Source organism: Pinus tabuliformis, chromosome X (genome assembly GCF_031772625.1).
Source record: "Pinus tabuliformis cultivar Carrire ecotype Pingquan chromosome X, CPIR1, whole genome shotgun sequence".
NCBI classification, from domain to species: Eukaryota; Viridiplantae; Streptophyta; class Pinopsida; order Pinales; family Pinaceae; genus Pinus; species Pinus tabuliformis.
This window is the reverse complement of record NC_142308.1, coordinates 1,720,771,096-1,720,785,271: the sequence shown is the minus strand read 5'-3', so window position 1 is coordinate 1,720,785,271 and position 14,176 is coordinate 1,720,771,096. Positions and strand designations below refer to the sequence as shown.

General features: G+C 40.6%; 2 protein-coding genes across 2 annotated transcripts in view; one reads left to right on the top strand and one right to left on the bottom strand.

The window, feature by feature from the left end:
* The window catches only part of LOC149146644 (conserved oligomeric Golgi complex subunit 6-like), a 58,393-nt gene that overhangs the window by 26,467 nt on the left and 17,750 nt on the right, over nucleotides 1–14,176 (top strand). The window lies entirely within an intron of this gene.
* On the bottom strand, nucleotides 208–5,856 carry LOC149146645 (uncharacterized). The gene is made up of 4 exons (XM_089448721.1): nucleotides 4,882–5,856; nucleotides 1,278–2,709; nucleotides 1,029–1,170; nucleotides 208–900 (listed from the first exon to the last, which is right to left on the bottom strand). The coding sequence occupies exons 1-4, from the start codon at nucleotides 5,854–5,856 to the stop codon at nucleotides 438–440; spliced, it is 3,012 nt and encodes a 1,003-aa protein (XP_089304847.1). The 3' UTR covers nucleotides 208–437.

Below are 14,176 nucleotides of genomic sequence, written 5' to 3'. Positions count from 1 at the left end.
TTCAAACCTAGGGCACAAAAAAAACAAAAAATTGGCATTAAATGAGTATAACTATACAGTGCCCAGCAAACACTCAAGAAACTATTTTAATTTTTAAAGCAACATCTTCATGTTCAGAATTTAAACAACAAAAGCAAGCATAAAAAATGCATAATATATTCATTTTTTTTCAGATTTTTAAACATATAAAGCAATAACAACATGAAATAAAGTTTAAACACATTGGCACATAAATATGAAGAAAACACTGATATATATGATGTCAAATAGAAATGATATATCAAAGGCGATACCAAATCGTGCTAATCCCTGATAATTGTCCATTCAAGGACTCAAATGTGGAGAACCAATACAAAATAACATCACATATAATAATAAAAGTATCTCATCATCATGAGTTACATGTAGCATAACAAATAAAACTAGCAGCTATCTATCTACTGCCCTCTCCCCCTTTTACGGGAAAACATGATGGGCTGTTTGTCAGGCCTGCCCCTAGTAGTAGAAGGCCCTGACACTGCCTCTGCACCTAATGTCAAATAATGAGTGATAGGCATGGAGCTATGCTCTCCTATATCTATAGCAGATGGTGTTGATGCTGATGCTCCCGCAGTGTCCTCCTCCAGCTCCTCCTGCTCCTCCTCTAAGTGCTGTTGCTCCTCTGACTCCGAGTCCTCCTCTTGCTGCCCCTGCTCTAATGGATCATCTGCTACTGGCTCCTCCAACCATGAAGGTGACTCCTCCAATATGGGCTCCTGAGACTCCACCCTCCACGGAGACAATACATCAATATTGTCTAAGGAAATGGCATCTGGATCCACTGGTGATTCTATTTGCCTCACTCGAAGTCGGATGTTGTAATGCACATACACCAAATCGTTGAGGCGTGCGAACTCCAACCTGTAAGAGTGTCAAAAAAAGTAATGAGTCTTGACTCTTGACTCTTGACACTTGAAGGTCATAAATTAAAAATTAAAAATTACAATAAGTGTAATTGCTCAACTGAAGGCTTGAGTTCAAAGTTATACCTGTTGCGCTTTTTGGCGTGTATTTTCTCAAATACACTCCAATTGCGCTCACACCCTGAAGAGCTACATGTTTGACTCAAGATTCGTATAGCCAAATTTTGCAAATTTGGTACCCTTGCACCATAGCTTCGCCACCAAAGATCTACAACAAAATAATGAAATAAAAAATTCAAAAAGTTAAAAGTTAAAAGTTAAAACATAATTAAATTCAAATTTCTAATTTCTAATGAGTGATGACTTGTCACTTACGTGGCATGAAGAGGGCCCTTTCCTTAATGGCATCATCAAAGCCAAATAGGCCAACACAATCCTGATAATTATGTATCTCGCGGCTGATTTTGCGACGAAGCTCAGAATCAGGTACCATCCTCTCAATACAGGAATGGAGCCCTTCCATCACCTCGCCATCAAAACGAAAATTGCATTTGTATGCAAATGCAGGGTTGAGGAAGAGTGCTGCTGCATGAATGGGTCGATGAAGCATCCCTGTCCACCGACTATCGATCACATCCCATAACATCATCTGCCTATTAAGGCCAGCAGAACCCTTGTCTGCATAATAGGAACGAATGGCCTCCTTGGCCCTATCCATGCCCTCATACAAATAAGGCATTGCAGGCTTCTCTCCATCCACCAATCTAAGAACCTTTACTATAGGTTCGCTAACTGCACATGCTTCTTGTACTCCACGCCAAAATGTCTCAGAGTACACCATTTTTTCAATGGCTCTCCCATCAGGTCTCCTGCTGTATCTACAACCACGCCAATCATTAGACACAAACATTTGCTTCAACTCGTACTGACATCGAAGCAAAGACTGAAGAGTAATAAAGGTTGTGGCAAAACGTGTGATGGCAGGACGCCGCAACTCCTTGTTTCTAGTGAACCTCCTCATAAGGCTAAGAACAAAAGCATGGTTATAAATAAACTTGGGGATGCTCCTAGCCATATCAACTGCCTCCTTGATGAAGAAGAGTTTCCCCATATCCTCAAGCAACAAATCAAGACAATGCGCTGCACATGGAGTCCAGAACAATGTGGGATGCCTCTCCATAAGCATTCTGCCGGCAGACACATAATTAGCTGCATTGTCTGTTACGACTTGCACCACATTCTGCACACCAATCTCCTGAATGAACCCATCTAACAACTCACATATCGTTGCTGCATCTTTGATATGTTCTGATGCATCCAACGATTTAATAAACATGGTACCTTTAGGACAATGTACCAAGAAATTTAGAAGGGTCCTACCCTTCCTATCTGTCCAACCATCAGACATCACTGTGCATCCAGTGACTTCCCATGTCTGTTTCAACTCCGCCAATCTAGAGTTGATGTCCTCTTTTTCTGCTTGAAGAATTGGCCCCCGCAACTCCTCATATGTGGCACTTTTGTACCCTGGGCCCACAACAGCAATAGCATCACACATTGGTTGCCAAAATGGATTGGTTTTTGTGATGCTGAGAGGTAAGTCGCTCCAATAAATACACCTCCCCATGACTCTATCTGCTTCTTCCTTCTCCTTTTTTTTATAAAGCGATTTTATGCCAGGTTGTGCTCCAGCTCCTGTTCGTGGAACAAAAAATGATGACCTCGCATTCACACTAGCAGTAGCGCTAGCATGTGATGGTGTGCCAGTTGTGGAGCCCCTCCCACTAGGGCCAGTAGGGCCACTACCCTGAACATCAAAATCAGGATAAGATATCCCAAAAGATCTACCTGCACGTTCAGCTTTGTTTCTTTCCGCCTCTTCCTTCTTTCTGTCCTTTTCTTCAATTGCCTCAAGAGCTTTTCGTATAAGCTCCGGACTAGAAACTTTACAAATGCCAACATCATGTCCAGGGAGTCTAGCAAGATGGTATTTCAGTCGTGTAACCCCACCTGTCATCTTGTCCCCACACAATTTGCATGAAAGATATGCACGATTTGTCCCACCATCAGGGATCCCATACTCCCAAAATGGGTCCAAGTTTTTTGGCATATTTGTATTTTGTAGTGGGCTAACTCAAAAGGAAACCTACAGCACCAAAAAAAATTTGGAATTAGTAACTTAAATTACTTAATAACTTAATAAGTAATACGAATTTACGAAATTCCATGGGTGCAGGTCTCAATATCAAATCCTCATTCTTCAAAGACAAATGGAATAAACTTTAACAAAGTTCTACAAGAAAAATCCAAAGGTCTTGAAAGCAAATTAAATTTTTAATAGCCTAGCTTTACAGGTATGCTAACTTTGGCAGCAGAGACATATTTAAATTTGCATTATAATGTGCATTGAATGCTCAACAGATATACCATAAAATCCTCCAAGAAACCTCTTAGATGCTGGTAACTTTTCTCAAGGAAAGATTTTGAGAAAGTATTATCTCCAAAAGACAAACAGTGCCCTCCATATTCATACAAATATATGCTGGTCATAACCATCCTTACACCAGTTGCATCAGTTCTTGGTTCTGCCTCATCAGAATGCCCAGAAAGTACAGCGACTTGTCCTCCAAGATGGATCCAAAAAATGCGAAAGTTAGTCTGCCAAAATAGTGAAGAAAAGGCCCCAGAAGGTGATCCAGTTCAGCTACAGGTAGTCCAGTTACCAGTATCATCTATGCAAGGCACATCATGGTCATAAAAAATTAAAAATAACTGGTTATTTCTCCACAACAAATCATATTTCCAACTTCTGCTTGAGGATGAAACAGGCTGTATATAGTTATACGGTAAATAGTAAATACTAAAACCCTTTTAACAGGGAAATCAAAGCACTTCCCTCATTGCCTGGATGACTTGGTTAGTAAGGAACTTGAAACTTTTTGAAGAAAAATCTCCATCTCCACAACTCTATGTATCCAAAAAGTTTGTCTATCATCAACCATTTTAATCAGTTTCAGGACAGCAAACCTCCAAGTGTGGTGGTGAACGAAGTCTTTGATAAATATTTAATAAAGTGCATGGGCATACTTTGGTCACGAAAGTTTACAATCATGATTCATTACTATAACAGTTAACTATATATTATATATTCACAGTTCGACATTGTCTCATATAGTCTCGGCACAGTCTCGACTCTCTGCAATATATATAATATAGATATACGGTTTAATGAGAAGTGTTTGCCATGATGAAAACAGAGTATATATATTGGAATCGAATACAGAAGAAGGATGGTCTATGAGAATAGACTCTAACGCTGGCGGCTGGGGCATACCTGTAAGTTCAAACTTCAATGTTCAAACCCTCCGCGAGTCCGCAGCCACCGTTCGTAGCGTCCGCCGTCTCCAGCTCTCACGAGTCACGAAAGTTCGAAACGAAATGGCTCATTTAGGGCCTAAACCCATTTTATAAAGCATGCCCGGCGATATTTAAGGTCGTCTCGCGCTATTTCATAAAAAATCGCCGAAATCTTGGATATCTCGCGAGATTTTCGAAATGAGAAAATCGCGCGATATTTTCCAGCCGAAATTTCGTTTGCAGGAAAATCGCGCGATATTTACGAATATCGCCGAAATTTCGGCGATATTATCAACACTGAAATATAGTACAAAAAATCTGCTGTTGCAGATCGAGACCTGAGGCAGACAGGTCAATAGACACAAGACATCAGCCCTAAGACAACAAGAAACTATGATAGTTCAAAATGCTAACCGCTCACCACGCAGGGTGGCCTAGCCCTTTATCTACTACGCATATCTATACCACAGACAATTCTTGAACTGCATCGTTGTAACTAGCACACTTTCAGGATAAGACAAAATTACAGTTCAAGAGGTCCATCGAAACAGACAACAGACAAAACCAAAGAGATCGCACATACATTCCCGATTTACTGCGGCGGTACCCCGATCCTACTAACAGTGTCCAAACCCTGTTCCAGGACGTGCTTGTCCACTCTTTTCTGCAGGGATCGGTAGTTGTGAATTTCCTTCGGCGGTTCTTGCTGCTTGCTATCAGAGCTCGGGGGATCCGGACTCAACGTCTGCCGGAGAAGTCTAATAAGCAGAGTTAATTTCTTATTGACAGTTTCCGCCACATCATGCACAGCCGAAATCTTGTTGTCCAACGCTCCGCAAATCTCAATCAGACTTTTTAGTTGGGCTTCAGAGATATGGTTTTCCCCTTGAGAGTTCCCTTCATCCTTGGAATCCAGAGCTTTCGCCAAGAGGGTCTTGATCCGCCAGCTTTCTACTTGTGTGCACACGAATTGAGTAGCACGCCTAGATGCAGTGCCTGGGTCCATCAACCAATCTACCTCCCTTGCGATGTCCTTCTCATCGCGCGACTGTTCCTCCTCCTTTACCGCAACCTCCATCTCAGCAATTCTTCGTTTGTTTCTTGCAGTCGTTCTTGTTTCATACACGCTCCTTGCAGCCCGGAGCTCCTGGTTTGCATTGATGCTCCGACAATTCCCAGTATCCATGTCGTCCCTGTTACCTGTCGCTTGAATAGCAGCTCGGACTCGAGAACAATTGTAACCCAAAGTAATGCCCTTAGAAGGAGTGAATGAAACGTTGCTCCAACTGTTTGTTAAATAGTTTTTCGCCTTGAGGTTTCCCACGCTAAACCTCACCTCCCGAAACGTCGTGGGAGTACTGTTATCATAGTTCCTGTGGGTGGCCGTGAATGCTGCGTGATGTCTCCTGATATACAAATAAATGTTGCTCATACCTTGATGAATGTATTCGTGCCAAATGTCGATCATGCTGAGGGGACAGCTGCAGTAGTCCCTTCGAGATATCAACTTGAAGATGTGATCTCTGTGCACCCTCTGTTGCCATAAATGCATTCGCCTGGCTTGTCCTTTCGACCTGTGCCAACCTTCGCCACTCATATCGTCTCCCGAGTATTTCATTTTGAGGGACCGATATAGTCTGCCGTTTTCCAGTTAAGCCCGGTTTAAATTACCCACGTCCTCTCTTGCCAGCTGTAAGCATCTCTCCTTAAGGCGAGGACAGTCCACTTGTTGCCAACAGCTGTCCCATCCCCTGTCTTGGTTGTCAATACTGTAGTTTGCCAAGTAATCAACTAGCCCATTTGCCTTACGCCTGACCGATTGAAAGACTAATCCTTTCATTTCGCCGATTAACTGTGCAATGTTCTCCGTCACCTTGGCTAGCCTCCAGTGTCTCGTGGCTTTGCTTGCCTGAGTGCCTCCCTGAATTTTCTTTTCGACCGAAATAACCAGGGACGAGTCACCTTCTTCCACTGCATTGCCTGTCGGTAGATTCCTTAGAATTCTCAACCCTTGTTCTAACGCCGCGAACTCCATCTCATTGTTCGTGCCTTCCCCCAACTCTCTGCAGTAAATATGCACAATTTCTCCTTCCTGGTCTCTATTAACACCTCCAATGCCAGCTATCCCGGGGTTGCCTCTGGAGGCACCATCAAAATTCAGCTTCAAACCTCCCTGTGGCGAACAATTCCATCTATCGGCCTCCGAGTTTGGTTGTTGCTGGTGTCTTGGCGTCGTGATGCTATGGTTGATTTCCAGTTGAAAGCACTTCAAGATATGTAAGTCTCGAGCCGAAGGCTTTTCGTTGGGATCTGTCTTGCACTTTATCTGAATCAATTGTTTAATATTTGTAAGAATAGTAACTTTTGAATGCTCAATATTTCTGTGTTCATCCTGAAATACCCTCCTGTTGCGCTCTTTCCATATTGTCCACAATACAAAGCCTGGCATGGCTTTCCAGATGTTATTGACTCTCTGGTTTTTGGAGAAATTGTTTTGCCAATTTGAAATCGTGTTTTGGATGGACTCTCGATCTCGGTTTGATTTCCGTAGAATTCCCTCCATCCAGTTCCACAGATGGTTTGTCCAATCACACGAATTAAATAAGTGGTTTATAGTTTCTTCTTCACCTGAACACATCGGGCATTTGGAAGGCCCTTCGAACCCTTTCCTGCGCAGCTTGTCCCATGTCAGGGTTTTGTTCCGCATTAGTAACCATAAGAAAGTCTTAATTTTCGGCCAAAATAAACTGTCCCACACTTTGTTGCACCAGGGCGTTGCGTCCTCCTGTTCTGCCTTTACTAGCAGCTCCCTCGCTTCTTTTAATGAGAAATTTCCATTTCCTGTCATACCCCATCTGAGCTGATCCTCTTCCTCTGTTTTCCTTATCCTTCTCTTAAGAATCTGACTGTTGAGTTGTCTTATGCTTTCATTTCCCTCAATGTTGTTATCAGCGTTGAGATGTATCCATTCTCTCCAGTTTGCATCTCTGCTGCTCAGGTCCCAGTAATGGCAGACCCTGCTTCTGCCTTCGTGCTGGCTGATCTGTTTGAGATGTGCTAACTCTGGGGTGTCTAATTTGGGGAATTGTTGCCATGCATCTTCCCAAAACAGGGCTAGCCTGCCATTGCGTATTTCCCAGAAGCTATTTTCCTGCACTAGGCTGCGGTTTAGTCTTGCCAGATTCCATATGGGCGAGCCCTCTGGAACCTCCTGCAATCTTATGAGATCTTGCTGATTGCAGTTAGGGATGTACTTGTGTTTCCAATGTCTGGCCCATGGCAAATTGGGCTCTTTAATCCATCTCCACCATAACTTAGCTCCACAGGTTATGTTGACAACCGCCGGATCCACTAGATTTAGTCCCCCCACATATTTCGGCTTGCATAATTTGTTCCAGGCTACTAATGCCCACTTTCTCTTGTTCCCATTCCCACTCCATAAAAAGGATCACTGTGTCGCTCTGATTTGTTGAAGAATCCCTTTGGGGGCCGGTAGCATGGATAATAAGTACTGCGGTATAGACTGTAACACAACCTTGGTGAGGATTAATCTTCCTGCAAAGTTAAGCGCCCTGTGTGTCCAGTGTTTGCATCTGTTTTCCATATTGGCTATGATCTTTTCCCAGTGCACTTTCTGCCAAGGCCGCAGAGTAAGGGGAGCTCCTAAATATCTCGAAGGTAAACTGCCTATCCGGAAGCCTAGAAGTTGAGAAAGGTGAGCTTGAATAGCATGATGAGTGTTGAAGAAGAAGATCATAGATTTGGAGAAGTTGATTTCCATTCCTGAGGCTCTGCTAAAGAGATCTAAGATTTCCTTGAATGCCAAGCCCTCTTTCACTGTGGGGCTGCCGTGTAACATAGTGTCTTCCACGAACTGCTGATGGGTAGTAGCCGGAATAGATAGGATTGGTTGAAGACCCTTAATTGCCCCTTCAGCTTTCTTCTTGGCTATCATTCTGCTGAGACCCTCCATGAGGATAACGAATAGAAAAAGGGATAAAGGATCGCCCTGTCTTATTCCTCGCGAAGGTGAGAATGGTTCAGAGGGGGCTCCATTGACTAAAATCGAGAATCTCGAGGATTTGATGAGGGCCAGAATCCAGTTAACCCAATGCCTATTGAAACCGAAAGCATCCAAAATTGCTTCGAGGTATTTCCAGCTCACCTTGTCATAAGCTTTTGATAAATCCAGTTGCATTAGCATCCCTGCTTTTTTCCTTGAATGGAGAGTGTGGATCATCTCTTGTGCAAGGATAATATTGTCTAATATCTGCCTTCCCTCTACATAACCCGATTGCTCTTCAGAGATGATGCCCGGGAGAATGGGCTTCAGCCTATTGGCAATAACCTTTGATATTATTTTATAGATGGCATTGCAGAAAGCGATAGGTCTGAACTTTTCAGGGGTATTAGCTTCCTCTACCTTTGAAATTAGCGCTATGAAGGTCGAGTTTATGGATTTGAGTATGGTTCCAGAACGCCTGGAGTCCTCTACAACCTCCCAAATATCCTGCTTCACAATATGCTAGCAAGCCTTGTAAAAATTTATTGTGAACCCGTCCGGCCCAGGGGCTTTATCGTTTGGCATGCTTCTTACAGCTTCCTCTACCTCTTCCAATGTGATTTCCCTATTAAGGGCCCAGTTTTGCTCAGAGGTTACAGCTTTAGGAATGGCTTTTAAAAGTTCCCTGATGGCTTCTCCTCTGTTTAACTGTGGTTCTTGTGCTATGGATCTGAAATGAGCTGAGAGGAACTCTGATATGTCATGGTGGTTCTTAACTGACTCCCCATTTTCATTTCTCATCTCAAGAATTTTGTTTGAACTTCTGTAATCTAGAGCAGATCTGTGAAAAAATTTAGTATTCTTCTCTCCCTCCTTTAGCCACTGAATCCTTGATTTTTGCCTCCATAGGATTTCTTCCTGCCGACATCGACTGTGCCACTGTTGAGTTAGAGTTTTTTCCTGTTCGATGGATTCCTCACTGCTTTGTCCAGCTGCCCATTCTCTGTGAATTTGTTCCAACTTATTTTCTATAAAGGTTTTTTCCTTGAAAATATCCCCAAAAACTGTTCTATTCCACTCTTTTATCTTATCTTTAGTAAGTCTTAATTTCTTCTGCAAATTGAACATTTTAGAGCCCTCTATTTAAATCAAATTATTTTCATAGTATTATGGTTTTATATATATTATTCTCTTTATTACATTCACTATTTAATATATATATATATATATATATATATATAAATATATATACATACTTTCCTTTAACTATATATAGTAGAATTATATATGTATTATGGTGGTGGTACGTATATCATATACCGTACTATATTCTTGTAAGTTAGGTATTCATTTCAATAGTTAATTCGTTACCTAAATACATACATTTTTTTAATATTAACTAATATATATACTAGTGCAGTGCAGGCGATGCATGCATATGTAGCTATCATATGCATGTCTCTTGTGCATGCTAATATCTCTATGTCCCATAACCCACAGGTCCCAGGATCGAAACCTGGCTCTGATACCAAGGCTTAAGTTTTATGCTACTTGGCTGATCTTTTTATTAATCTAGTGCGGTCCATAGAACTTCGGTGCCAATTTGTTTTTTACTTTCTGTTTTAAGGACAATTGCTTATAAGGCTGAAGTTTAAAAAATACCTATTCCCCAACTTCAAATTCTTTTTCTGTTATGTTTCGGTCAGTCTACAGCTTCATACGATTTTTTGCAATATTTAGATTTTCCTTTAGTGCTTGGAAGACTTTTTGGGTTTCTTCTAATTGACCTTTAACTATTGGAACTTTTGTCTTGATAATGGCAATGTCCTTCCATTTAGGAGGTTCATAATTGTATAGAGCTTGAAATGGAGTCATTTTCACTGAAGTGTGGTAAGTGGAATTGTACCACCATTCAGCGAGATGTAACCATTGAGCCCACTTATTTTGTTTTTCTGTTGCATAACAATGTAGGTAGGCTTCTAAATATTTATTGACTACTACTGTTTGACTGTCTGTTTGAGGATGGTACGCTGAACTCATGTTGAGGTAAGTTCCTATATGGTTGAAAAATTCCTTCTAGAAATTGCCTTTGAAATTGGTGTCTCTATTGCTAACAATGACTTTGGGAAACCCAAAAGTTTGTAGACATTCTTGCAAAATATCTCAACGATTTGTTTTGTTGAGTCCGATTTCTTCATTCCTCTGAATTTGCATACTTGGTGAGTCTGTCGACTACTACAAGAAATTTGTCTTTGCCATCAGACACGGGTAACCCTTTGATAAAATCCATTGATATTTCTTCCCACTTTTGATTTGGAATATTTAAGGGATGGAGCAGACCGGGTGTCATAATGTTCTCATTCTTATTTCTCTAGCATTGATCACACTTTGCTACATATCTTTGAATTTCATTATTCATTCCTTTCCAAAAAAATGATTGGCGTGCATTATAGTAGGTTTTAAAGAAACCTACATGTCCTGCTGACAGTGAATCATGGGACTCCTTGAGAACTTTGGATTTAAATTTGGAATTTGGGCTTAGGTAAATTCTTCCCTTGTACCACAAAATATCGTTTTTCCATTCAAATTTTGAATTCTAAGGAGGGTTATTGATTATAGCACTTGTTTCTGGATCTTTTGCATACTCACTTCGAATTTCATTAAGCCATTTTGGAACTACAACCAAAATTGCAAGTAATGACGATTCTTCATCTTTCCTGGACAAAGCATCTGCTACTATGTTGTCTTTCCCTTTCTTATGTAATATATCCATATCGAAGGTGGTAATTTTTTCAATTCATTTTTGTTGTTCTTTAGAAAGTGTTTTCTGTTGGAGGATGCACTGAAGACTATTATGGTTTGTTCGTATTAAGAATTTACTTCCCAAGAGATATTGCCTCCACTTGGCTAATGCATGCATAACAACCAACATTTCCTTGTTGTAAGTAGACTTGAGACATTCTCGCTTGTTGAGCTTCCTGCTTTCAAATGCGACTGGATGACCATCTTGCATCAACACTGCCACAATTCCAAAACTTGAAGCATCACATTTAATTACAAATGTCTTTGAAAAGTTTGGAGTTGCTAATATAGGTGCATTAGACATAATTTCCTTTAGCTTTTCAAAACACTTTTCTGCCTCATGTTTTGAAAAGCTAAAGGAAATTATGGGAAATTAGAATATATAGGGTTGACATGGAATAAACACGGCGACCGATAGGGTTACGACAGGCTATGCGAAAGGTAGCTTGGTCGAAACGTTGAGAAAGGTAGGCGAAGATGAGACATGTTAGAAAATCAGAAAGGTAGAAAGATTTTCTTATATTAATAATTACTTGTAATATTCTTGTAGTATGCTTAATTTCTCTTTATGTTCTTCTTTTATCTTTTTTTCATCAAACAATTATCAAATCAAAACATGAGGATCAACGATACTAGATGCAGGCACTTAGCCAGGGATAAAATCCCTCTATAGGGGAAAACCCAGTCAAACTCTTCCACTAGCAAATTCAAATTGAGATAGACCAAGAACTTAGACCAGACCAAATGACCTTCCTCCTCCACCAAGTCAGCCCTCAAACTGTCCTTCCAAACATCAAAGATCAACTGCAACAATAATGCATCAATTCTGCATCAATATTGCATCAAAGACAAAATTTCGGCCTGATTGCTTCAGAATTCTGGGCCATTCAAGTCTGCAACTTCAGCCCTAATGCAACTTCAGCTCCTTCGCACATGTGAGACAAAGAGAGAAAATTTGGCTTCTTTTGCTTGACAAAGGCTTCCTTCTCCTTCGCTAGGTTTTCCTCCTTCCTTGAATTTCACAGTCTTTTATTGCTTCCACCTACTGTAGATCAAACTTCAGTGTGTCTCCAAATGAATCAGGCTCCCTCTATTTATACTGCTTCCATGAGGTCGAATTCCTTTGATGAGGTCGACTTGTACTTCTTTGAGGCCGACTTGGTGGAGGCCTAGAAGACCTATTTTACATCAAAATAAATTTATTTTACATCGAAATAAATTTCTCTCTTGACTGATAAAGCCCAACAAGGGTCCTTTACATAAGGACAAGGACAATGACTCTTGACACAAACCATAGAAGCCTACAATGGAGGCTCTGACCTATTAACCATTGACTCAAGCATGAAAGACATGCTTTAATAAGTCAATTTCTTTTACAATAAAAGTTTTTTTTCTTTCTTTTGATAAATGCATTACATCATGATTCAAATACAATTATGAAGACCGACACTAGTTATATTTTTCAACACTCCCTCTTAACTAGGGAGGTATTCATAATTACATATATAAGGAGGTACGTGGAAAATCTCAAAATGATATGCTCTATGAAGAGTTATAGCACACGGAGTTAAATCTCCTAAACCCTTGCACACTTGTGATCTCCTATTTCTTAGGACACAAACTCTCAATTTTGTGGTCTCCATAGTCAAAGATATCACAAACTTTTGAGTCGTGCACGAAACTTATTAATTTCCTTCTGCCTTCGTCCTTCGTCTTTATAGGCCCATTTCGAGCATGCAAGGAGACACAGTTCAAATTTAGAACTCGAGTTTCGGTTGACGAGTTAACTAAGAGTAACACTCTTTCCCTCTCCAATCAACGCTGCAGTTCGTAACTTGTTGTTCCTTCAATAAAGATTGAAGACTAACTCACTCTAACTGAACTTGCAATTGCCACCACATTTTGTAGTCAAACTGATGAACACTCCACTTAACTGAAGCTTCAACTCTACACATGCAAACTTGATGATTATTATAGTAAACTGGAAATAACTCATCCTAACGAAAGTTTAACTCTTGAGGACAAATTCGAGGTCTTCATTGGCTAAGGCACAAGCCAAAAGACCTTTATCACTACATTTTTAATAATAAAAGATTCAACACTTTGGTGTAAATTTAAGTGAAACCCTAATTCTACAAGAAATACAAGATGGAAGAAGATACTTACAATAAATTTGCACAAAATCACCAAAAGATCACCATTCGTCATCCAAGGAAAAAATCCATCCAATCATAATATCATCCCCAAGACAATTTGCTCATTTAATGCTCCATAGCAACCAAGAGAAAAGAGACAAGCTAGTGTGCACACTCAAGTGTGGGTGTGACAATGATTCAAGAACAATTTGACCTCCCTCTATTTACATGAGGGAAACAAGTTGAATTATGCTTAAATTTAGACTAAAATCCCTAAAAATAATATAGAATGTGATTACAAGTTGGGTAGGTCACAAGGAGACCCCCAAAGATAACTGTATCAATGATAAAACATAAAAAAAGAAGCGTCAACTAGGCCACACTTGTGATAAAATTTGTCTTCAATGATGATGTCATCATCTAAAAGTGTATCTTTCATCAAAACAAGCCATGCATAACTCAAGAAGGTGCTCCTTGCTCCAAAGCCACATACCCTCCTCAAAAGATGTTGAATCACAAGCAAAGGTTTCCTCCATAAAGCGTCATCATCAAATAGGCCCATGCCATCAATCCAAGCCACATTAAAGGGACATGATGGAGCTAGGGCATGACATCATCATGTTGAGCAATGTACCATATCCCTTAGAGGGATGTCTAGTCATCATGATGATCAAATCATCTTAGAAATAGAGCAATGCCAATCAAGAAGGTGCAATGCTAGCGTGGGGGCATCCTATGGTCTTTGGGGTGCATCATCTCTCTAGGCAACATCTTGTCTTAGTTTTGTAGTATTTCAGGTTTTGGATGGAGAGGAGAGTATCATCAACTGTGTTGAATAAATCCGAAGGTTAACGCTCCTTAACAAGTGGTCAACAACCTGGTTCTAGTTCCTAAACTAGTCATCAAATGGGATTGGATGTCCTCGTTGAGGCGTTGAAGAAGCATCATACAATCCCTCAAGGGATGGTAGTTGTACT

Bases quoted from the DNA above. Each gene is read 5' to 3' on its own strand.
- LOC149146645 (XM_089448721.1), bottom strand. From the start codon at position 5,856: ATGAGTGGCGAAGGTTGGCACAGGTCGAAAGGACAAGCCAGGCGAATG. The intron at 2,710-4,881 runs GTTAGTAGGATC...TTTGATGTTCAG, and splicing joins TGGAACAGGGTTTGGACACT to GGTAGTGGCCCTACTGGCCC. The intron at 901-1,028 runs GTATAACTTTGA...ACACTCTTACAG, and splicing joins CACGCCAAAAAGCGCAACAG to GTTGGAGTTCGCACGCCTCA.